The sequence below is a fragment of the Mobula birostris genome, chromosome 1 (assembly GCF_030028105.1).
Source record: "Mobula birostris isolate sMobBir1 chromosome 1, sMobBir1.hap1, whole genome shotgun sequence".
Taxonomy (NCBI): Eukaryota; Metazoa; Chordata; class Chondrichthyes; order Myliobatiformes; family Myliobatidae; genus Mobula; species Mobula birostris.
In genome coordinates this window covers 106,090,522-106,115,725 of record NC_092370.1, presented here as the reverse complement: position 1 = coordinate 106,115,725, position 25,204 = coordinate 106,090,522, and the positions used below count along the sequence as shown (strand labels likewise).

Genomic DNA, 25,204 nt, shown 5'->3' with positions numbered 1-25,204 from the left:
AATCGTGTGAGTGAAACAGGAACAAGTGAATAGCATTTGATTTTAATGGAAATAGAAAGAATTGGAATTATCACAGATTATCTTGAAAAGCACGTGATTGTGTTTTTGCTTAAAATTGGGATTAGGAAACACTTCATAATTGAATCAGAGTTAGATTCCAAGCATTAGAGCTGCGGAGTTATAGAAAACAGGAAATATGCTGGGAGTTATCAGCATAATGCAGGCATGTAGGAAATCAAGCCAAAAGGGCAGGGGATTGAATTTTTTTAACATTAGATTCTTATTAAACTTGCGAGGTCTGATTGCAATCATTACTGTAAAAAAAAATGAGTTGTATTTGAATTCCTTTCTCAGGGGTGGTTTACATACAGGGATGTTCACTTCTCAGGGATGAATACTGCAGGCACTGCTTCTTTAAGGTCAGCCTTCTGTCATCTGTCCGACCTATGGAAACTCTGTCAAAGTGCTGCTCAGCTCACTGGGGCCGTGTTCCGACAAGTTACACAAGACATATAGATGGTTGGGGGGGGGGGGGTGCGGACGGTGTGGGGAGTGGAGGGAAATGGAATTACTGCTGCTGCCCTCTGCTGACCAACTGTGTTCATAACAAGGAATGAAAATCCCTCTGAGAAAAAACACAGCAGTAGAAATGGACCCAGACCCAGAATTTTCTGGAAGCATACAGAAACAATGGTAAATATCAATATTGGGCTCCAATAATTAACAAACTCAGAAGTCAGTGGTGAGATTTACCTAGTGTAATGCCATTTTATGTTGTAGAGGGGCAGTAGGTCCCATCTATAAGGCCTCAAAAAATTTTTGACTGCCAGTAAAGCCCTGGTCCCAAGCTGCCTTTCAAAGCTGATGAATATGGACAGAAGTAGGTAACCTAGTCTTATGAACTTGCTGCACCATGTAATATGCTCATGGCTGATCTTGTAACCATTGCCCCTACACCTCAAAACATTTCATGCCTTTGCTTTCCAGGGAGCTACCCACCTCTGCTTTAGATATGTTCAAAGAGTCTGCCTCCACCACAATCATAACCCCCGAGGGGGAAAAAAACTTTATTTTTTTAAACACATAGCTGATTGTTGGTTATTCCATGAGAGGAAACATTCTCTTTGCCAACCCCTATCAATGGCCCTCAGGATCAAACATGCAGTTTCTAATTAATCAGTTTATTATTGTCATATGTACTGAGGTAGGGTGAAAAACATTGATTGGTATACCATTCATAAGATAATTTCATTGCATCAATACATTGAGGTTGTACAAATGAAAGTAATACTGAATATGGGATGACATTTATAGAGAAAATCAGCAAGTGCAGGCAGACGGTAAGGTGCTATAATGGGGTAGAATGTGAGGTCAAGATCCATCTTATTGTACAAGAGGTTTGCTCAGTAATCTTATAACAATAGGTCAGAATGCTGTAACGTATTGTAATCAATTCACATCTCTGCTAAACCCCAGAATATATATGCCTAGCTCATCCAACTTTTCTTCATAAAGCAACCTGCCTGTTCCAGGTATCGGATAAACTTGTCTGAACTGCTTCCTGCTTATTTGCATCCTTCCTTAAATTAGGAGACCAAAACTGTACACTTCAGATCTTACTTCACCAATACCATATGTATCTGAAGCATAACTCCCTACTTTTGGATTTTATTCCAAACATCAATATTCTGTATGCTTTCCTGATTAATGTACTATTTTGCCTGGCTAGCATTTTGCATATCATGTCAGTAGAACACCTTTCTGCATCTCAGAGCTCTGAAAACTCCCATAATTTATCTTTCCTATCAAAACTGGTAATCAATAATTGGGTTATTATTGTCACATGAGCTGAGACACAGTGAAAAAGGATTTTTATATTCCATCCATATAGATCATTCCAAATATAAGTACATTGAGGTAGTACAGAAGGAAAAAGTAATTACAAATTGCAAAATATAGTTTTATAGTTAGAGAAAATGGAGAGCAAGTATACAAGTAAGGTGCAGGGCCACGGCGAGGTAGATTTAAGAGATCAAGAGTTCATCTTAACATGCAAAAGATTTGTTGAGACCTTAAGACTGGTGTTGCATCTTTTCAGACATTTGTATCAAAAGAGAAAGGTTCTTAGTAATTGTAATAAAAGGATTTAAATGCATCAATGTGAAAACTGTTTTGTACGGAACCTAGGATGCAATAACTGACAGAGTGTGAAGGAAGGTGTAACCACCACCTTCAAACAAAAAACTGGAGTAGTATTTGAAAGTAAATTGTAGGACTATGGGAAAATGTGAGGAATTGGACCTGCTGGCAGTATTGTGATGTGAAAGACAGCAAAATTTTGATTGCGACATTTAGGAGAAGGTTCAATAAGTACGTGGATGGGAGGCGTATGGAGGGCTGTAGTCTAGGTGCAGGTCGGTGGGTTTAAGCAGATTAATAGTTTGGCATTGACTACACGAGCCGAAGAGTTTGTTTCTGTGCTGCAATGCTCTATGACTCTGTAACCTATAAAAACTCTATAATTGATTGAGAGCAATGATGTTATTCATTATACTTTATTAAATCTTTGGTATTTGAGCAGTTATTACTAGTGTGGTAATGGGTCATGTGTTAAACAACTTAATTAAAGCTAGTTGCTATGGTGATTTGTCGGGCAGCAGAAAGTTGTTTGATTATGTGTATAAAAGATTTTCCAGTGATGGAGAGAACCTCACTTTTAGGTTAGTATTGTAAGTGGTGTCAATTGCCTTAAACCAGAGAAGATACTCTTATACTCACTGTTGCTAGGAGCCCCTGACAGCAGAAGAAATGAAAGAACACTGTTTTGCTCAAGAGCTGTTTGTTTCTTGGGTTAATTGAGTGAATTTCCCTGTTGAACCCTGGTCACATATGGTGTCAAGGGTTTATTAAAGAGATTTGCTATTGCCAGGGATCTGCACCAGCAGAAGGCCTTTGAGAGTTGAGTTTACTTTTAACGGGACAATCTGCTTTTTTTTTGCTTGATAGTAATTGCTTAATAAAACAATTTTCTTGAACATATTGCAGCCCTGTTTAATAAACCAGCAGCTTTAAACAATGGCTTTGCTCTTGAAAAGACTCAACATGAAGATGAAAGGCTATTCTGTATATGGCTAGCAGTGCCATTTTGAGCATTTATGCAGCGACCCCAACTATTCAATATATCCACGAATGACTGATAACAGAATAATGTTACAAAAATAATTATTAGATGAAATACTTAGGAAATATTGTGACAGGTGAATGTGAGATCATTCCTTTTAAGGAATAAAATCTGGAAAAAGAGGGGTTCCAAAGAGTTTGAAAATATTCATAAACATTCATCACGAAAATGTAGTAGTTAGGTACAGAACTAACCCATGAATATACAAACCCCATTTCCAGAAAAGTTGGGATATTTTCCAAAATGCAATAAAAACAAAAATCTGTGATATGTTAATTCACGTGAACCTTTATTTAACTGACAAAAGTACAAAGAAAAGATTTTCAATAGTTTTACTGACCAACTTAATGGTATTTTGTAAATATACATAAATTTAGAATTTGATGGCTGCAACACACTCAACAGAAGTTGGGACAGAGTTAAAATAAGTTTGAAAAGTGCACAAAATATTCAAGTAACACCGGTTTGGAAGACTCCACATTAAGCAGGCTAATTGGTAGCAGGTGAGGTATCATGACTGGGTATAAAAGTAGTGTCCGTCAAAGGCTCAGTCTTTGCAAGCAAGGATGGGTCGTGGCTCACCCCTTTGTGCCAAAATTCATGAGAGAATTGCTAGTTAGTTCAAAAGGAACATTTCTCAACGCAAGATTGCAGAGAGTTTAGGTCTTTCAACATCTACAGTACATAATATTGTGAAAAGATTCAGAGAATTCAGAGACATCTCAGTGTGTAAAGGGCAAGGTCGGAAACCACTGTTGAATGCGCGTGATCTTCGAGCCCTCAGGCGGCACTGCCTAAGAAACCGTCATGCTTCTGTGACAATTATAGGCACCTGGGCTTGGGAGTACTTCGGAAAACCATTGTCACTCAACACAGTCCGTCTCTGCATCCAGAAATGCAACTTGAAACTGTATTACGCAAGGAGGAAGCCATACATCAACTCTATGCAGAAACGCCGGCGAGTTCTCTGGGCCTGAGCTCATCTCAGATGGACCGAAAGACTGTGGAACCGTGTGCTGTGGTCAGATGAGTCCACATTTCAGCTAGTTTTCGGAAAACACGGGCGTCGAGTTCTCCGTGCCAAAGATGAAAACGACCATTCAGATTATTATCAGCGAAAGGTGCAAAAGCCAGCATCTGTGATGGTATGGGGGTGCATCAGTGCCCATGGCATGGGTGAGTTGCATGTATGTGAAGGTACCATTGACGCTGAGGTGTATATTAGGATTTTAGAGAGACGTATGTTGCCATCAAGGCGACTTCTCTTCCCGGGACGTCCGTGCTTATTTCAGCAGGACAATGCCAGACCACATTCTGCATGGGCTACAGCAGCGTGGCTTTGTAGACACAGAGTGCGTGTGCTTGACTGGCCTGCTGCCAGTCCAGATCTATCCCCTATTGAAAATGTATGGCACATCATGAAGAGGAGAATCAGACAACGGAGACCACGGACTGTTGAGCAGCTGAAGTCTTATATCAAGCAAGAATGGACAAAATTTCCAATTGCAAATCTACTACAATTAGTATCCTCAATTCCAAAACAATCAAAAAGTGTTATTAAAAGGAAAGGTGATGTAACACAATGGTAAACATGCCTCTGTCCCAACTTTTGTTGAGTGCGTTGCAGCCATCAAATTCTAAATTTTCTTATGTTTATAAAATACAATTAAGTTGGTCAGTAAAACTATTGAAAATCTTTTCTTTGTACTTTTGTCAGTTAAATAAAGGTTCACGTGAATTAACATATCATAGATTTTTGTTTTTATTACATTTTGGAAAATATCCCAACTTTTCTGGAAATGGGGTTTGTACTTTGAAATTTGGACCAGGAGTAGGTCAACACATAGCTCAAGCCTATTCCCATCAACTTTCTGATATGATCATGGCTGATCCGCCTTTATTTATAATGAGCTGGCCTCCATCACCCCCAGGAGCAGAGAATTCCAGTGATTCATTATCCTCTGAAAGCAGAAATTTCCGAACACCTCAGTATTAAATGAACAGCCCTTTATCTTGTAGTTATGCCCCTTGCTTAAGCTCTCTAACTAGTGAAAACATCTCAGTTTTTACCCTTCCAAGCCCCCTGAGAATTCTGTTTGTTTGAATATGTTCTCCCCTTATTCTTCTGAACTCCAGGGAATACAGACCCAAACTGTTCAGCATCAGTTGATGAAACAACACTCCATCCCTACAATTAGCCTGATGAATCTCCCCAGGACTTGTTTTCATTTCTACTGCAGTACCATTGGTACATTATCTCTGCAAAGTCCTGCAGCTTCATTAGATGGATAAATGAACAAGTGTCATCATTCTCTCCCAGGCTAGGGTTCTAACCACTGAGGCTCTGACTACACTCGTTTGCCGACCAGCCATGTAATTCATGTGTCTGGCACTTGCTACTGTTTTCTCAAAGGCTCTTAGAAAAGATGCAACATTTGCTCTCACTGCTGGATTGTGAGTGCTCAAAACAGGGAAAGGGGCATCTAGAATGGAATTGAGAACCTCAAGCTCATTGAGAGAGAGCACAAGAAAGTCCAAGGTAAATGGTGGAAGGAGCCCCCCCCATCTCACAAAGTACCCATGCACCCATTCCATCACCAATATCCTGTCCCTTCTTTGCATCCCATGCTGACTTCACAGAACTATAGTGGAATCAAGTTTCTGAGGGTCTGCCCAAGAAGATTTTAGTAGGCCATGCTATTAGGTTTTCTTTCTTAGATTCATTACCTTTTTCACATCTTTAAGAACACTTTTAAGGAATCTGAAACTATTAGCTAAGGAATTGAAAAGCTGACATAACGGGTATAAATGATGGTTTGATAATTTTACCGTCACTTTCACATACAATGAGGAACTTATTGGGGAAAGTTGGCAATATTTACATGCTTTTATTGACACTGGATTGTTTGTGCCAGTTTCTCTGTATTATTGATTGGCAGGACATTTTTGACTTCAATACCAATCAGCAAGACTGGCATAGGATCTGACATTAATTGATTTTGATATTGCAGTATACACTGATACAAATTAGCTCATTTCCTCGTAGAAGTGAACTCAGTAATTCCCAAGATGACATCATTAGGATTTGTGGTGTGCCATCTCTCCTCTTTTCCCTGATAATTTATCTATGACCCCAATACAATGAACACCTTCCAGTGACTCCATAAGAGATTTTGATTGATGTATGGTGTTTGAAAAGCTATGGAACAATTCTCAATTCATTCAGCATCTTACATTTTAACCAGGAGCAGGAAGATAGAGGTTAAGTTCTAAGATGAGGTTTTATTCTCTGTATTGGATACCAATTTTATAAATAGGGGTGTGATCTCAGAATAAGAGGTAAATCACTAGAACTGAGATTGGGAGAAATTTCTTTACAGTGGGCTGAAAGTATTTGGAATTCTCCATAGGAAAGGCTGTGGGTACTCAGTTCCTCCATACATTCAAGGCTGAGATTAATAGCTTTTGAGACATTGAGGAAATACAGTAATACTGAGATGGGCAATAAAGTATTGAAGCATGAGCAATGATCTTATTGAATGATTGAGCTTGTTCAAGGGCCCACATTAGAGTGATATTCATTCAGTCCTACCTCTGCCATTTAGAAATCTTCTCCTGAAACTTTCTTTTAACGACACTGAAGTCAGTCATGGTTTTCTCTAGGAAGAGGTACAGTCGATATTTCGGGCCAAGCTCAGCCTGAAACATCGACTGTACCTCTTCCTAGAGATGTTGCCTGGCCTGCTGCGTTTACCAGCAACTTTGATGTGTGTTGCTTGAATATCCATCATCTGCAGAATTCCTCGTGTTTACAGGTTTTCTCTTTCTGTTTTTACTGCTTGTTGCCTCAACCTCACGTATTCTCAATTCTCCTGTTTCCCCATTGTATCCTTGAGCCATTTACTCATGCTTGCCATAGCCCTTTCCCTTCTTCCCTCTCTGCTTTCTCTTAGTTCTCCTAACCATGCTCATTCCTTCCTCGGGCTTCAACTCATTCCAACTCTCTGCCTTTCATTTATTTATCTCTTCTATTTTATCATGTTCTTTCTGCTGTTTTTCACCAAATTTTACTAATTTTCATTCATTCCTTCACTCTTGTCTGATACAGTTGTGCTCTATAATCTATTTGATGCTTTCCTTTGAACAGTATCACTGTGAAGGATCTAAAGACCATGCTTCCTCAAGTCAACTATAGAGTCCCAAATATGCGGTTCCTGAGAGACAAGTTGTTGGTAAGTAAAAATAGTTCAACCACTGCTCTTGAATTTGTTCCATTTATCAGAAATAGTGCCTCTTAATGTAATCCAATAAATATGCTCTATATTTTGGACATTCATTATGCTTACTGACAGAACCGCTTTACGACAGATGCCATAGTATCTGTCATGCACCTGGCCCTGACACACCTAGAAAACAAGGACACTTATATCAAAATGCTGAATGCACAGTAGTGGTCACAATATTGGAAACAGAATATTTTTATTATCATCATGAAAAAATTGCAAGTAAACCTGACTCTTTGACTTGTCAATTTGGTGCAGCTATACTGAACTTTTGAAATCAGGAAGCTCCCAATCAAGTTTCAAAAACTCTTATTTCCCTTACCTCAGGAAAAAAACCCTCTACTGAGAAATTGATTCATTTCTAAACATAAGAACATTAATAAAATGTGTTACGCCATTCAAACCACTGAGCCTGCTGGAGAATTCTTTAACACCGTAAGATATAGGAGCAGAATTAAGCCATTTGGCCTATTCGGTCTGCTCCGCCATTTCATCATGGCTGATCCAGTTTTCCTCTCAGCCCCAATCCCCTGCCGTCTCCCCTTATTCTTTAATGCCTGACCAATCAACAATCAATCAACCTCTGCCTTAAGTATGCATAAAGACTTGGCCTCCATAGCTGCCACAGAATTCCACAGATTCACCACTCTCTGGCTAAAGAAATTTCTCCTCATCTCTGTTCTAAAAGGATGCCCCTCTAGTCTGAGGCAGTGTTCTCTGGTCACAGACTCTCCCACCATATTTAACATCCTTTCCACATCCACTGTATCAAGGCCGTTCACCATTCAATAGGTTTCAATGAGGTCACCCCTCATTCTTCTGAATTCGAGTGAATACAGGCCCAGAGCCATCATACGCTCTTCATATGACAAGCCATTCAATCCTGGAATCATTTTTGTGATCAAGATCACGGCTAATCCAACCTTTAGCCTCAACACTTTCTTGGCTGGCTCTACAAACCAGTGAATCCCGTCAAATTTATCTGCATGAATCTGATTATATTTAATGATTTAGCATTCATAGCTTCTGGGGAATTCAAAAAGAATTCTAAAGACTTATAATCCTCTGAGAGAAGGGATTCATTTCATTATTCTGACACTGCACCTACTGATTCAAGACCTCCCTTCTCACCAGATGAGGGTTCCCCAAAATACCTACCCTTTCTCTCATCCTCAGAATCCCACGTATTTCAATGAGCTCGTTACCAACGGGGCTCCAGTAGAATTGAATTTAATAGCGTAACTCTCCAGTGGCATGGACACCCATCCTCATGAAGTGCTTTGAACAGCTGATAATGGCAAATATCCAAAACTCCATTCCTGCCACACTGGACACTCACCACCATGCCTCTTGCCATGCACCTGGCCCGGACACACCCAGAAAACAAGGACATTTATATCAGAATGCTGTTTCTGGATTTCAGTTTGGCATGCAACACTACTACCCCACAGACCCTGGTGAACAAATTCCTATTTCTTGGTCTAAATGCACCATTGTGCACCGGTTGTTGGACTTCCTAACGAACAGACCTCAGATAGTCAGGATGCATAACAGTTCCTCCCTCCCCATCAGGCTTATCATGGGGTGCCCCCTAGAGCTGTGTGCCGAGCACATTGCTGTGCACTCTGCTCACATATGACTACACGGCTGAACACTCAAGCAATCATATCATATTGTCAAGTTCTCCGAAGGCACGGCAGTGGTGGGGCTCATCACCAACAACAATGATGAGGTGGCTTACAGAGAGGAGATAGATAGATAGATAAACATACTTTATTGATCCCGAGGGAAATTGGGTTTCGTTACAGTTGCACCAACCAAGAATAGAGTATAAATATAGCAATATAAAACCATAAATAACTAAATAATAATATGTAAATTATGCCAGATGGAACTAAGTCCAGGACCAGCCTATTGGCTCAGGGTGTCTGAACCTCCAAGGGAGGAGTTGTAAAGTTTGATGGCCACAGGGAGGAATGACTTCCTATGACGCTTAGTGTTGCATCTCGGTGGAATGAGTCTCTGGCTGAACGTACTCCTGTGCCCACCCAGTACATTATGTAGTGGATGGGAGACATTGTCCAAGATGGCATGCAACTTGGACCGCATCCTCTTTTCAGACACCGCCGTCAGAGAGTCCGGTTCCATTCCCACATCATCACTGGCCTTACGAATGAGTTTGTTGATTCTGTTAGTGTCTGCTACCCTCAGCCTGCTGCCCCAGCACACAACAGAAGAGCTCGAGGCTTGGTGCCAGTCAAATAACATCTTCCTTAATGTCAACAAGACAAAGAAGATGGTTATCAACTTCAGGAGAACTCGCACCACTCACAGCCCCTTCTACATCGGCGGCACTGCAAGCAGTTTCAAACTCCTGGAATTGCAAATCACACACAACCTCCCATGGTCCCAAAAACACATCCTACACAGTCAAGAAAGCTCGTCAAGGCTTCTACTTTCTGAGGAGGTTGAAGAGAGCTGGACTTTGCACATTCATACTCACATCGTTCTACAGATGCACATTAAAGAGCATCCTAACAAACTGCCTCACTGCTTGGTATGGAAATTGCCCTGCGGCGGACAGAAAGGCTCTGCAGTGGATAGTCAAAACTGTCCAACGCATCACCAGCGCCAGGCCACCCATCATCGAGGACATACAGTATATACAGAAAGGAGCAGGAAAAGGGCCAGTGACATCCTGAAGGATCCCACCCACCCACCCTGCTCATGGACTGTTTGTCCCTCTCCCATCAAAGAGGAGGCTCTGTAACATCCATGCCAGGACCAGCAGACTCAATAACAATTACTTTCCCCAAGCAGAAAGACTGATTAACAACTCCACCCACTAACCCACTACTACATTATTATTTCCTGTCAGTCACCTAATGTGCAGCTTAGCGTCAATTTACGGACATACAATCATTCTATTTCTACACACATAAGACAACTTAAGTGCTTATATTGATTGTGTTTTAAGTTATTATTGGGTTCTTTGCCGTTTATGTTTTCTGTGCTACATCACATCTGGAGTAACAATTATTTTGTTCTCCTTTATACTTGTGTACTGGATATGACAAACAACCTTGAATCTTGATATAACCCAACCCGATAATAATGGCAATTTCGGTTCGGTTTTGAGCACGTGTATGCTGCATGTCTGTGCCTTCAAAATCCTGGACCACGAATAGACAACCTGGTAAATGAGGGATATTTCCCAGTCCACTGAACAGTTTGTAACAAAATTACACAAACAAAATGCTGGAGGAACCAGTAGGTCAGGCAGCGTCTATGGAGAGGAATAAGGAATCAACATCCCGATGAAGGGTCTTAAACCAAAACTTTGACTCGTTATTCCTCTCCATAGATGATGTCTGATCTGCTGTTCCTCCAGCACTTGTGTGTGTTACTCTGGATTTCCTGCATCTGCAAAATCTCATGTGTTCATGATTTCATACCAAGAAGAACTGAATTTTGAGGGTATCAGTGAGACTTTATAACTTTTATTCTGCTTACTTAGGTTTGCAAAGGATCACATTGCACTATTTAAAGAACAGGAGGTAGTTTTCCTTAAAACAACATTGTTTTCTCAGTCAAACTGACTACACTGATTAAGTGTCCATTCATTAAATATTTTCATGAGAGTTATTGCATGCAAATTGTTTGATGCAACACTTCCCATATTTCAGATGTAGTTCTTTGTCCATGAAATGTTTTGGGATATCTTGAGGATATGATAAGCTAATAACATAAACAAAGGTCTTTCATTTTTTCTTTACACCATTCTGTCGTCATGCCAGTTTGCCATTGGATAGTGGTTGCCAAGATATTATGCATTACTACAGTTCCCTTGTGGCAGAAGGAACCATGTAAATCTCCCAGTACTAACGTTCTATTGTAATCTCTGATAATTGCCATTGTTTTAGCTTCCTTACCAATAATGCACATGAAACCCATGATGCCTGTACCATTTCTCCTCACTGCTACACGCTCTTCTTATGGGAGAGAGTGCAAACTCCATGGCCGGTCGTTCAACCTTCTCTTCCCAAGTTAAGGCAATGACAGAAAAACACTTCTCAAATCCAAGGAATCCATTTTATAGATTTTGCCATGTAGGAAATAAAAATTGGGCATAGAATGGGCACAACTGCTACTGAGTGCTGACAAAACATTAAACCTTAGCAGCAATGTAAAGTAAATTCTATACTTCCACAATGCAATGTTGAGGAAATCGGATTGCATTGTGTCACTTCTGATGGCACCAGGTTTTGAGATGTGTTCTTTGTGTCATTGCTTTAACATAACTTGAGAAGAGAAAGTTGAAAGAACAGACACTGATTTTAATAGAGCTAAGTTCATACTCTCTCCTACGGTATCTCTAGTTTGTTTTTAACTGCAGAGAAGAAAGCACGAACAAGAGTGGGGCCATTCAGACTTTTAAGTGTGCTTTGCCATTCAGTATCATTATTACTGATTAACCATATCATTAATCCTCTCTTATTCTTTCCCTTGATGCCTTCTGTAGAAATTTACTCAGGTTCTTCTTAAAAATATTCAGTAACTTGTTCTCTACAGCTTCAACAGTGATGAATTCCATGGATTCATCACCGTTTTAGGGAAGGGTTTTATCCGGATGTCAGCCCTAGATCCTTTGCCCCAAGACAATCACTTATTGTTCCGAACTCTGCAGTCAGGGTAAACATCTTTTTCATATCCATTCTGTCTAAGTCTATCAGAATTTTGTAAGTTTCATTCTTTTAAACTCTATTGAATGCAAACTTTCCTCTAGTCAAGTTAATCTCTCCTCATACAGTTGTCCTTCCTCTTGGGAATCTTCACTGTACTGCTTTCTTAGGTGAGAGGATTGAAGCTACACACAGTGTGGTCTCGTTATCAGTTGGTAAAGCCTAGTGAACTCTTGGTGGAGTGTGGCAGTCTTATCCTCTGGTGAAGGTATCTTATCTGAGTTCATGAAAGGTGGCTTGGCTTTGGGATGTGGTGGGAGTAACAAAATTATAGATCAGGGTACAAATCGGGTGAATTCATTCTGGATTTTTTCCCATCAGGTTGGGTGAGACTAGAACTAGGAGGCCATAATTTTTAGAGTGAATATTGAAAGGTCCAAGGGAAATCTGAGGAGAAATGTCTTCATTCAGAGGCTGGTGCAATGGAGTAACAAGCTGCCCACGTAAATGGTAGATGTGGGGTCAATGATAACATGTACTGTAAGAGTAGCTTGGATGGGTACATGGATGAGAGAGATTTGGAGGGATATCATCGGGTGCAGGTAGATAGGACTAGGCAGATCAGCTGAAGGGCCAGTATCTGTGCTATAGTCCTGTGATCTGATAACAGATTGGAGATGGTACGCAGTGCACACACTGTGCTCTGATGATGGAGGGAGTGGATGGGGTACCAGTCAAGAGGGCTGCTTTATCCTGAACGTTGTGACTGGCGTCTGGGTAAGATTTAATGTCTATGAATTCCAGATTGAGGTGGATGGCAACAAAGTCACTCTAAGGTCGTTGGTTGGATCTTTCATCTCATTCGTCAATAAAGTATCTTTGCTGAAGCCAAATTGCTAACTATTTCCAGTATGAGATAGTGAAACATAAATAACTTCTTTTAACTTCTGAAAAGCAAGCTGAAGGGCTTGTTCTGTAGGGAACTGAAGGTTATTGTGACATATGCAAACAGCTCAAATTCTCTGGCTCACCGTGAATCCAGTACATTTGAAACTCTGGGAATATCGTGTGCAAAGCATAATTGCATGAGAATCAATAATATGGATTGTAATGATACAGTGATACCCTGAAGCACTTGCTGCATAAAATCTGGGATCAGTAATTTTTAAAAAGATTTTATCTTTAGATTTAATAAAATGAGAGGATCCATGAAGAGGCATTTTGTACTTGGCCTGCAGGCAAAGATCAAATTGGATGAGCTAAATTATTTGCAGCTCTTTCCAATAATCTTTAAGCACAATGGTGCCTCTGCTGGTGAGTATGAGACAGGCTGCAGATTCATAGTACTTGTGCTTTGTTCATCTTCCTGACAGGAACTGGACACCAGGATGGATATAAACTATGCGCACTTTGTTCAATTCTACAGAAACCTGATGTTTGATGCACAAAAATCAGTGAGTATTTACTTGAAAAGTTGGATCAACTGCAAAATCAATGTATTGATCATTGAATATGAAATTAACTAAACTGCATGCATTTTCTTTTTTATAAAATAATTACATAACTAGTTTACTACAATACATATTCACCCTATTGTTTTCTATCATTATATGCAGTGGTTTGCTACCCTCTGCAATAAACAATCCAATATTCCTTGACAATCTTTATTTTCTTTTATGTTGTATACAAAGCAATTTCCCTACTATACATTTTGCTCCTATTACCTACGGTAAATCTTAGGCCCATTGTTTTCTATAACTTGTGAAGTGAGTTGCAATGTTAAATATGGCTATTTAATTTGGTGGCCATTAATGCACCATTGAAACAGTCTATTTCATATTAAGGTTTATTTGTCTATTTTAATTTTTAGACAATTATATAGTTTAGCTTTTTCTTTCCTGGCTTGTTGTGTGTGAGTAATTCTTACTGTATTAGCCAACTTGGTGATATTCCAACTGCAGGATGCCAAAAATCATTATGAACTGGTATTTGATAGTGACCAATGCCAGAGGGGATAAGAACACACAAGAGCAATTAGCAGCAAGTGCTGTTAGCATCACTTGACTCTCTCATCTGAAATTCTGTGCCTCCAATTTCCACTGACGTTGAGTAACCTAACCTGCAGTCCATAAGGAAACACCAGAAGAAGCTCAGAATGATGTCATCTTTTGTTTTTGCATGGCTACTGATGTGTGGGATCACTTTCCACTTCTGCAAGCCCAGAATTCTGCCCTGTTGAAAGTTGAAGTAGGTTAATCAACCCTCCCCAACTGCTAACTTCTTCAGAATGCCGACTTGACAATGTAGCCTACTAGCTGCATGTACAGTAAATGAAATTGGGCCTTAAGGAGAAATTAATGAATTAACTAAATAGGGAGATAGGTGACAAATTAATTTCTATGAAGCTGAAATTACCCATTTGGACCTGAAGAAGATATATCTGGGTTCTTCTTAGATGATGAAATCCATAAGAATGGGGTCCAAAAGAAACTTAGGTTCCAAACCAGATGGATTATTAAGATACCTTGGGCAATTAAACAAAATGATCACAAACATCAATGAAAGCTGGAGGACTAGGACACAAGGATATAAAACTAATGCTGCCACTGTGCAAGGCTATAGTTAGTTATACAAGTATTTCTAGACACTGCAAAAAGGATATATTTGTTTTGGAAGCAATGCAGCACAGCATGTTTATTGATTGTTGAGAGTTCATATATTCAAACTTTGGCTTGATTACATCACTTTCTGTAAATTTTCTTTGTGAAGATTTGGCAAGATATCTAAAACTTTGACAAACTTCTATAGATGTGTTGTTGAGCATATATTAACTGGTTGCCTCGCAGCCCAGTATGGAAACACCAATGCCCGTGTTTGGAAAATCCTACAAAAATTTAGTGGATGCGTGTCGGTCCATCACGGCTAAAGCCCTCCCCATCATTGAGCACATCTATTCAGAGTGTTGTTGCAGGAAAGCAGTATCCATCATCGAGGACTCCCCCCACCCAGGTCATGTCCCCTACTTGACGCTGCCGTCAGAAAGAAGGTACAGGAGCCTCAGAACCCAGACCACCAGGTTCGGAAACAGTTTTTACCCCTAAACCATCAGGCTCTTGAACCAGTCGAGATAACTTCACTCAACTTAACTCACCCCATCACTAAGCTGTTCCCACAACCTATGGACTCACTTTGAAGGACGCTTTATCTCATGTTCTTGATACTTATTGTTTATTTATTATTATTATTATTATTATTGTTTTCTGTCATTTTTGTATTTGCACAATTTGTTGTCTTTTGCATATTGGATTTGTCTCTTTTGTTGAGTGCGGTCTTTCATTGATTCAATCATGTTTGTTGGATTTACTGTGTATGTCCACAGGAAAACAAATCTCTGTGTTGTATTTAGTATCATATATGTAATTTAATAATAAGTTCGCTTTGAACTTTGCAAGTTTATCTACTTGTAGGTGGCTCCAGAAAAGGGGGTAATATATAATGTCAAAGACAAGTCTATTTGCAATGAGGTTATGAAACCATTTGCCAGACAGACATTTCTGCAAAAAATGTCAACTGTTATTTCAAAACTAAGACTGAATAATTCTTGTTAAACAGAGTTAATGAAGAAACAGGAAAAATGTTGGAGATATGGAATTAAGTCACAAAGCAGGCATTTTATTGAATAGTGGAAGAAGTCCAAGAGACTGAATAGCCCATTTCTATCCCAAAGTTCCTTAAAATGGCTTGACTTCACAGCCGCAGTAAACAATTGTTAGCAGATACATTCTGATCCCCACTGAATTCTTATGGTGTCAGTACCTCAAGTTGACTGCAACTTCAGTGACAAGATCCTGGCTGTGGCTGGGGGTTCAGGGATGTAAATCTGCTAGTTGGTAGCGGAGGTGGACTTGGGGAGAGGGTGGTTGGTGAAGGGCACAATGAAAACAAATCTCAAACATGATAATGCCAAGAAAGGACTCATTAGCTTGGCTGACTTTCAAAGCTATCAAAATGCTAAATGTTTAGCAAATAAAATAGAAAATGCTGGAAATACTCAGCAAGTCATGCAGCATCTGGGGAGAGGGAAGCTGAATTTAAATAACTGACCTTTCAGAAATCTCTGAATTTTAGAAAGATATTTTAATTATTATTTTTCAATAAGTATAAATGCTTTCAAAGCACTTGAAAATTGAATATTTTTTGGAGAACATTTAAATTTTAATTGCCTTAAAAGTAAAATAAAATATTTACATAAATTGAAACCACCAAAACACATTAACTAAAAGTTACCTTCGCCCTTTGTAGCTATTCCTCTTAGATCCTACCTTGATCTGATTGGTTACGTAAGCTCCCAGCATGTGAAGTATTGTCACAACCTTGTATTCAAGTGGTGCAGCACATGTGAGAACATACTGGTGAATTGCTGCCAAAATTTGAGATTTTTGAGTTTGTACATATCTTTATTGATCACCCCTGGTTATCTTGTTTGCACAAATCCATAGAGTTATATCAATTGAATTCTCCCAGAAGTTCAATAGTTAATAAATCATGGCTTGATTACATCACACTTATTTCTAAATATCTGTTGTTTTGTTTTTTGTGTACAGGTAATTGAGCAGCTGGAGCTGTCTTTTCCTCTAAGGTAAGGAAACATTCATTCGTTTATCCTGAATTTTTTTTTAATTTTCACTTTCTACTTCTACTCCATGTAAAAATAAATTTATTTTAAAAAATGACAAACTAATTCTCATTTTCTTAAGCCTAGAGTGAAATTAGATGTGATCAGTCATCCTCGTGTTTTATTATGATTTTTTCTGCTAATACATTTTTTGGCATAGATCACTTAGAAAAATTGTAACTGTTGAATCATTGATACAGTATATATAGAGCACAGGGCAACACAAAATCAAGGCTGACATTGCCATGTGGAAATAATTAGTGCTGTATCTTAAAAGTTAAAGTGAAATTCCTTCCAATTTCTCAGATTATTGTAGAAGAGCTCATGGGACACTCTGAAGAGTAAGGATTTCCTGATCAAAAATCTTGTAATCAAAAATTATCCTGTACTAAAAAGTGAATGAGTCAATTTATTTGATCAGTATTCTGCTGTTGTTTCTGGGAACAACAAAAGTTGCTATGTTTCCTTTCTAAAATCATAACTAAAAAATATGAGCAAACTTGCCACAATACCTTCAATAAGGAGGTATGCTTTGTTAACTGCCCCTCTCTCTGTAGATGCTGCCTGATCTGCTTAGTTTTTCCAACATTTTCTGTATTTTGTCAAATAGTGCTATTCATAATGTAAATTTCTGTGCTCATATTTGGCCTTTTTATTGCACACAGGAACATGGAGAGGCCTGAACTCTGCCAGATAACACTGTTTGATTTCCAGAAGTTTTTGCAATATGATCAAAAGGTAAGCAAACTGAAAATGGATTATTCTTACTTTATAGTGATTAATGCCTGGAATATACTGCTGGAATTTGTAGAAGAGGCTGATATGATAGGAACATTAAAGGGACACTTAGATAGACTCTTAGATGTAGGAGAAATGGAAAGTTATGTGCTGTGTAGGGGATAAGGGTTAGGTTGATTATGGAGTAGGTTTATATTGATTGGCATAACACCTTGAGCTGAAGGACCTGTATTGTGCGCACTGTTCTATGTTCTATGCTCTAATGCACCTCAGAATACTTTATTATCTGTAAAGGTTCTAAGGTTGTGAAAGGGACTATTAAAGAAAACACAAGTCTTTGAAGTATCTTGGCCATTACAGCAGGTTTGACAGTGATTCCAGCAAACCAACTTAGCATGGATCTCTGCCATTTTATCATTTTGGAATCATAATTGTTTAGAGAACCATTGGTACACTGGGGAGATTTATATACTAAATGGCACTATTTTCTGTAGCTCTACATATTGGGCCCTGCAATACAATGATTGATTGAGGGCAATTATTTTATTTTTAAGGTTCATAATACCAAAACCTAGTTTTTAGGGGTGCATCTAGAGTGGGTTTTGGGCTAGTTAAAACCGAGGGGATACTCTTCACATTTTACACAGTAACAACTTTCTTCAATACAATGGTAGGCGGTTTAGAAGCCTGAAGTACAACACCCGCAGTTGAAGGAAAACTACTCTTCCCTTCATTCATTCGGGGTTTGAACCAACTTGCACAACCCTAATTAGTACTTCAGTATAACAATATTATGACCGTTTTGACTATTTTGCACTATGGTGGACTTTTATAAAAATTCTTATTATGATCTTTCTTGTTAAAATTGTGTGTAGTTTATGTTTAATTTATACTTTTCTTGTGACCGTTGCGCCACTGAGTAGGTTTTTCATTGCACTGTGCATATACACTTGTGCGTATGACTATCAACTTGACTGACTTTGACATACTTCTTTGATAGTCCTATTAAGGTAATAAAATTCCTCAGTGGGAGAGCAGACAATAGTTAACATCACATCAGAGATGACATTTTGGACAGGTGGCCAATGAGTTCAGTTGAGCAGGAGAGGAAAAGATGTTGAGGGAGTGAATTCCCTCAAGTCAAAGCACCCAATAGCAGGTGACATTTACTAATTGATGACTTATTATTGGCTTTGCTTGGTCAATTTTTCTCTCTAGGAATCAAATAAAGCAGTGATTGGAAAACAAAAGTTTGAGCTATTGAAATGAAAGTATTTAGAATTGAATGAACAGACGTATGGAGTTTTGGAATTCTAATTTCTGATGGTAAATGGGAAAAAATTAATATACTTTGAAGGTATTAGAAGTGAATATTTAAAAAAATGTTAGCAGCATGTGCAGGATAAATTTTAATTTCAAGTTATAATCTTTACAATTGGAAGGTACCTAATTTGTTCAAATGCATTGATTTAATACATTTACATGGATTACATTAATTTAATTGCATTTTTATTTATAAATCTGGAATGAGACTTCATTAATTATGTGCTCTTGTTTCCTAGGAAAGTTGGGCAAATGACACTAACAAAGTTCGAGAATGCATCTTTAATTATTTTAAAGACCCCTTACGGGAGACTTCAGACCCTGTTTTACAACTTGATGAGGTAGATATAAATTTGTATTACTATCTCAGCTTTCGGTAAATGTCAAACTGTGTACATTCTTCTTTATAAGATAATTGCAAATAGCTCATCTTTAGCAAAGGCATACTCGGAATTAAAATTTTCTTTTATTGAGGGACTGGGATGGGAAAACTGGCAGTTTTTCTCAATTCCTAACTGGTTAGAGGATTCATGGGAAACAGCTCTCATCTACTGGGAGTCAGTAGGATAAGGAAAACACCACTTAAGCTTTGAGAGTTAAGCTTTCAATGCTTGGAACACTTGATGAATGCTCGATTACACAATGTCTCTTTATGCAAGAATTAAAGGAGCAAATTTTCATCAAAGAATCACAACAATGGACATTGTTTTATGCCAAAAGTGCACACTTCTTGCATCTGACATTTCCTTTCACCTCCGAGGACCACTCATTTTTATTAAAATGCTTTCAGTATGAAGTACTCCATTTGATGTCATCTGAACAAGAAGGCGTATATGCTTTGTGCTTCTAGACTAACTGAAGAAACATGCTGTCTTCTTAATTATGGCATTCATAACAAGAGATGCAGAACTCGCCACAGAAATTTAAGTGATTCCTCTATGTGTTCCTGTAGCTTGAGCAATATTATGAACTGAGTTTCATGAGCTAAAATTTATTGCACTGACTCAGGGATGTATTCAACCCAATTCTGTAGATTGCACAAGATCAGAAGGATTTGCTTTTCTTCATCCTTTCTGTCTGAGTTATAAATTGGAGTTATATGAATGGCAGTGAAATAATGTGCTAAATCATTGGCATGTGAGCTAATGCATCTGAAAGTCTGAAGCTGCTGTATCGTTATATCATTTAAAGTTTGTTCAAGGTTAAGTGTCATTCAATTATACATGAATACCCATGAATACAACCAAAATAAACAATGTTACTGCAGGACCAAAGTGCAAAACACAGTACCAACAGCCATACTCAGCACAAGGCACATATAGTACATATAAAACAGCGGGCATATATAAGATAGTGAGAATGTATAAGATTCCTGTAAAATATAGTTAGGCAAAAAAATATAGTTCAAGTCCCTGAGTCCATGAATGTTGCAGCAGTCTGCTTGTTTTCTGCCATGTGAACACTGGGAGAGAGCTCTGACTCCAGCATGGACTCTGTGCCACACCACCTCCGGCACTCCAGTGGAGCACCCAACTCTGATGCCTCTGCCTGGGCGGCTCCAAACAGGCGACACCATGGTTTGAGGGCTAGTTCTTGCTGTGGCCAAGGCCATGCAGTTCCCCTGCCACCCGCTCCCTCGTTTGCTAATAAAGCAATGAATTGGACTTGCAACGTTTCACACCAATAAAGTCTTGCAGTCTCAAGGTGAGTGTCTAAGATGATCACTCACTGTTGGACTACACTCTTCATTTGCTCACCGACACCTCTTTGTCGCAGTTGCAACGAGCAACTCGCTGATGGTGTAGACCCGCAGTACTTTAAGTCCTTAGTGTTCAGCAGGGTTTTGCAATCACAAAAATAAGTTTAAAAAAGACAGGAACACCTTTGGTTGACCCCGTAGGAGCCGCTGCATCTGAGTGGCAAACATCTTACCAAAAGTAAATAAGGTAACCAATTCATATTAATCAATAATTACCTGAGAGACTATCCCCATGTATCCATTCGTATATCGACAACCTCCAGACAAGTTTCCTGAACACTCATTCAAAATATTTCCAGTTAAGCACCTCAGGGAATCCTGAACATACACAATCCTGTTGTAGAAGAAGACAACATGGTATTTAAATAACACACATCAAAGTTGCTGGTGAACACAGCAGGCCAAGCAGCATCTGTAGGAAGAGGTGCAGTCGACGTTTCAGGCCGAGACCCTTCGTCAGGACTAACTGAAGGAAGAGTGAGTAAGGGATTTGAAAGTTGGAGGGGGAGGGGGAGATCCAAAATGATAGGAGAAGACAGGAGGGGGAGGGATAGAGCCAAGAGCTGGACAGGTGATAGGCAAAAGGGGATACGAGAGGATCATGGGACAGGAGGTCCGGGAAGAAAGACGGGGGGGGGGGGGGGACCCAGAGGATGGGCAAGAGGTATATTCAGAGGGACAGAGGGAGAAGAAGGAGAGTGAGAGAAAGAATGTGTGCATAAAAATGAGTAACAGATGGGGTACGAGGGGGAGGTGGGGCCTTAGCGGAAGTTAGAGAAGTCGATGTTCATGCCATCAGGTTGGAGGCTACCCAGACGGAATATAAGGTGTTGTTCCTCCAACCTGAGTGTGGCTTCATCTTTACAGTAGACGAGGCCGTGGATGGACATGTCAGAATGGGAATGGGATGTGGAATTAAAATGTGTGGCCACTGGGAGATCCTGCTTTCTTTGGCGGACAGAGCGTAGATGTTCAGCAAAGCGGTCTCCCAGTCTGCGTCGGGTCTCGCCAATATATAAAAGGCCACATCGGGAGCACCGGACGCAGTATATCACCCCAGTCGACTCACAGGTGAAGTGTTGCCTCACCTGGAAGGACTGTTTGGGGCCCTGAATGGTGGTAAGGGAGGAAGTGTAAGGGCATGTGTAGCACTTGTTCTGTTTACACGGATAAGTGCCAGGAGGGAGATCAGTGGGGAGGGATGGGGGGGACGAATGGACAAGGGAGTTGTGTAGGGAGCGATCCCTGCGGAATGCAGAGAGAGGGGGGGAGGGAAAGATGTGCTTAGTGGTGGGATCCCGTTGGAGATGGCGGAAGTTACGGAGAATAATATGTTGGACCCGGAGGCTGGTGGGGTGGTAGGTGAGGACCAGGGGAACCCTATTCCTAGTGGGGTGGCGGGAGGATGGAGTGAGAGCAGATGTACGTGAAATGGGGGAGATGCGTTTGAGCAGAGTTGATAGTGGAGGAAGGGAAGCCCCTTTCTTTAAAAAAGGAAGACATCTCCTTCGTCCTAGAATGAAAAGCCTCATCCTGAGAGCAGATGCGCCACCTCCAACGGGATCCCACCACTAAGCACATCTTTCCCTCCCCCCCTTTCTCTGCATTCCGCAGGGATTGCTCCCTACACAACTCCCTTGTCCATTCGTCCCCCCCATCCCTCCCCACTGATCTCCCTCCTGGCACTTATCCGTGTAAGCAGAACAAGTGCTACACATGCCCTTACACTTCCTCCCTTACCACCATTCAGGGTCCCAAACAGTCCTTCCAGGTGAGGCAACACTTCACCTGTGAGTTGACTGGGGTGATATACTGCGTCCGGTGCTCCCGATGTGGCCTTTTATATATTGGCGAGACCCGACGCAGACTGGGAGACCGCTTTGCTGAACATCTACGCTCTGTCCGCCAGAGAAAGCAGGATCTCCCAGTGGCCACACATTTTAATTCCACATCCCATTCCTATTCTGACATGTCCATCCACGGCCTCGTCTACTGTAAAGATGAAGCCACACTCAGGTTGGAGGAACAACACCTTATATTCCGTCTGGGTAGCCTCCAACCTGATGGCATGAACATCGACTTCTCTAACTTCCGCTAATGCCCCACCTCCCCCTCGTACCCCATCTGTTACTCATTTTTATGCACACATTCTTTCTCTCACTCTCCTTTTTCTCCCTCTGTCCCTCTGAATATACCCCTTGCCCATCCTCTGGGTCCCGCCCCCCCTTGTCTTTCTTCCCGGACCTCCTGTCCCATGATCCTCTCGTATCCCCTTTTGCCTATCACCTGTCCAGCTCTTGGCTCTATCCCTCCCCCTCCTGTCTTCTCCTATCATTTTGGATCTCCCCCTCCCCCTCCAACTTTCAAATCCCTTACTCACTCTTCCTTCAGTTAGTCCTGACGAAGGGTCTCGGCCTGAAACGTCGACTGCACCTCTTCCTACAGATGCTGCTTGGCCTGCTGCGTTCACCAGCAACTTTGATGTGTGTTGCTTGAATTTCCAGCATCTGCAGAATTCCTGTTGTTATGGTATTTAAATAAGAATTTTTCTGCTGATTCCAATTTATTTGGTTCTGTGTACTTACAGGTGATAGGTTTGCAAGTAAACACTGTTGGTTTGAAGGCTGGGTATACATCAGTTCACATTAGGAATTAAAAATACAAACGTGGGGAGGTTTCTGTATTAAATAACAATAGTGAGAATTGTTTTCTATGTGGCTTAAGATTTTAGCAAAAACAACAATAATTTAGAGATTCTAATAGAATAATCTGAAAAGGCCACTACAATTCATGATTTAAAGTTAATTTTGGTATTGAGCAATTTTAATTTACAGTCAAGGGCTATTCGACATTCACAGTTAATTATGCTACAATTTCTGCACCTTATTCTAAAAAATTGCTATCACTTTAACCATTTTTTGTAAAGATTTTGACTGCTGAATGGTAGAACTTATTCCCGTAGCCTCATGAAAGCATGCCATTTCTTTCTAAAATATGAGTGGACCAGTCGATGTTGAATGTTTTAATATCAGCATCACACTTATATTTGCAGAAAATTGATATCAATTAGTCTGATACTGAATAAAATGATTAGGGACTAGAAACAAAATATCCAGGTCCAACATTTCCCTCCCAGCTACCGTACAAATTTCCAACCTGTGTCTATTGTCTCCCTTAAACAGAAGGCTACTTAATAATTTGTTTTAAAATGTCAGTGGAAGGAGACTGTTGCTCTGTTATTAAGTGCTATTAATATTTTGATATTTAGTTTTATCTTGTTATTTTAATGTGTAATAAAACATCAGACCTTGACTCTTATGTCACCGTATCTTAATCCCAAATGGTGTGTATTTTTTCAAGTTATTCTGTAACTAAGTTGTGAAATTGCTGGGTTTTCTTTGTGGATAGTGTATGTTTCCCCTGCATCTGTCCATTGAAGCCTGGCCCTGTCAGGAGCTTGGGCCACACATTGTAATGTAGCGTCTCAGAGCAGGTTCTCTCTTGTGAGCTCTACGATATGCATCATCATATAACATAGTTTAGAGTTGGGTAACTGAGGTATTGTTGAATCAAATCATATTTCAAGTGATATTCCATCTAAGAAGTGTCCAATTCCTCGGTACAAATTCAACAAACAATTGCAGTCCTGAGTCATAAGTGCTGACCAACAAAGCACTGTAGATGCTGGGCATTTAAAATAAAAATGGAAAATTGCTGAAAATTCACAGCAGTTCAGCCGGCAACTGTGTAGAGAGTAACAGAGGTAACATTGGCTCTTCATCAGTAATGTCATTGAGAGCTCTCCTAAAGGCTCAATGACCTGAGAAGTTACACACTCAAAATGCTGGAGGAACTCAGCAGGCCAGGCAGCACCTGTGGAAAAGAGTACAGTCAACGTCACAGGCCGAGACCCTTCCGCAGGACTGGAGAAAAAAGATGAGGAATCAGAGTAAACAGGTGGGGGGAGGGGAGGGAGATACACAAGGTGATGGGTGAAATGGGGAGGAGGGGGAGGGGAGAATTAAAGAGTTGGGAAGTTGATTGGTGAAAGGGATACGGGGCTGGAGAAAGGAGAATCTAATAGGAGAGAACAAAGGGCCATGGAGGAAAGAAAAAGGAGAGAGGAGCACCAGAGAGAGGCAAATGGGAATGGGGAATAGAGGAAGGGAGGGGGGTATTACCAGAAGTTTGAGAAATTGATGTTCATGCCATCAGTTTGGAGGCTACCCAGACAGAATATAAGGTGTTGTTCCTCCAGCCTGAGCATGGCCTCATCGCGACAGTAGAGGAGGCCATGGATGGACATGTTGGAATGGGAAGTGGAATTAAAATGGATGGCTACTAGGAGATCCTCCTTTTTCTGGTGGACGGAGTCTAGGTGCTCAGTGACACAGTCTCCCAATCTATGTCGGGTCTACGAGAGGCTACACCAAGAGCACTGGATATAATAGATGACCCCAACAGGGATGAATGGACAAGGGAGTCACTAAGGGAGCGATCCCTGCGCAAAGCAGAAAGTGGGGGAAAGGGAAAGATGTGTTCGCTCCCTACCTGATTCCCTTG

General features: G+C 40.3%; 1 protein-coding gene across 1 annotated transcript in view; it reads left to right on the top strand.

The window, feature by feature from the left end:
- Window positions 1-25,204, top strand: part of LOC140198740 (1-phosphatidylinositol 4,5-bisphosphate phosphodiesterase gamma-1-like) — a 269,063-nt gene that overhangs the window by 153,789 nt on the left and 90,070 nt on the right. The window contains exons 5-9 of the mRNA XM_072259758.1: window positions 7,329-7,413; window positions 13,520-13,600; window positions 16,751-16,785; window positions 17,487-17,559; window positions 19,122-19,223. Coding sequence (XP_072115859.1) covers window positions 7,329-7,413; window positions 13,520-13,600; window positions 16,751-16,785; window positions 17,487-17,559; window positions 19,122-19,223 — 376 coding nt within the window. The remainder of the gene's footprint in view (window positions 1-7,328; window positions 7,414-13,519; window positions 13,601-16,750; window positions 16,786-17,486; window positions 17,560-19,121; window positions 19,224-25,204) is intronic.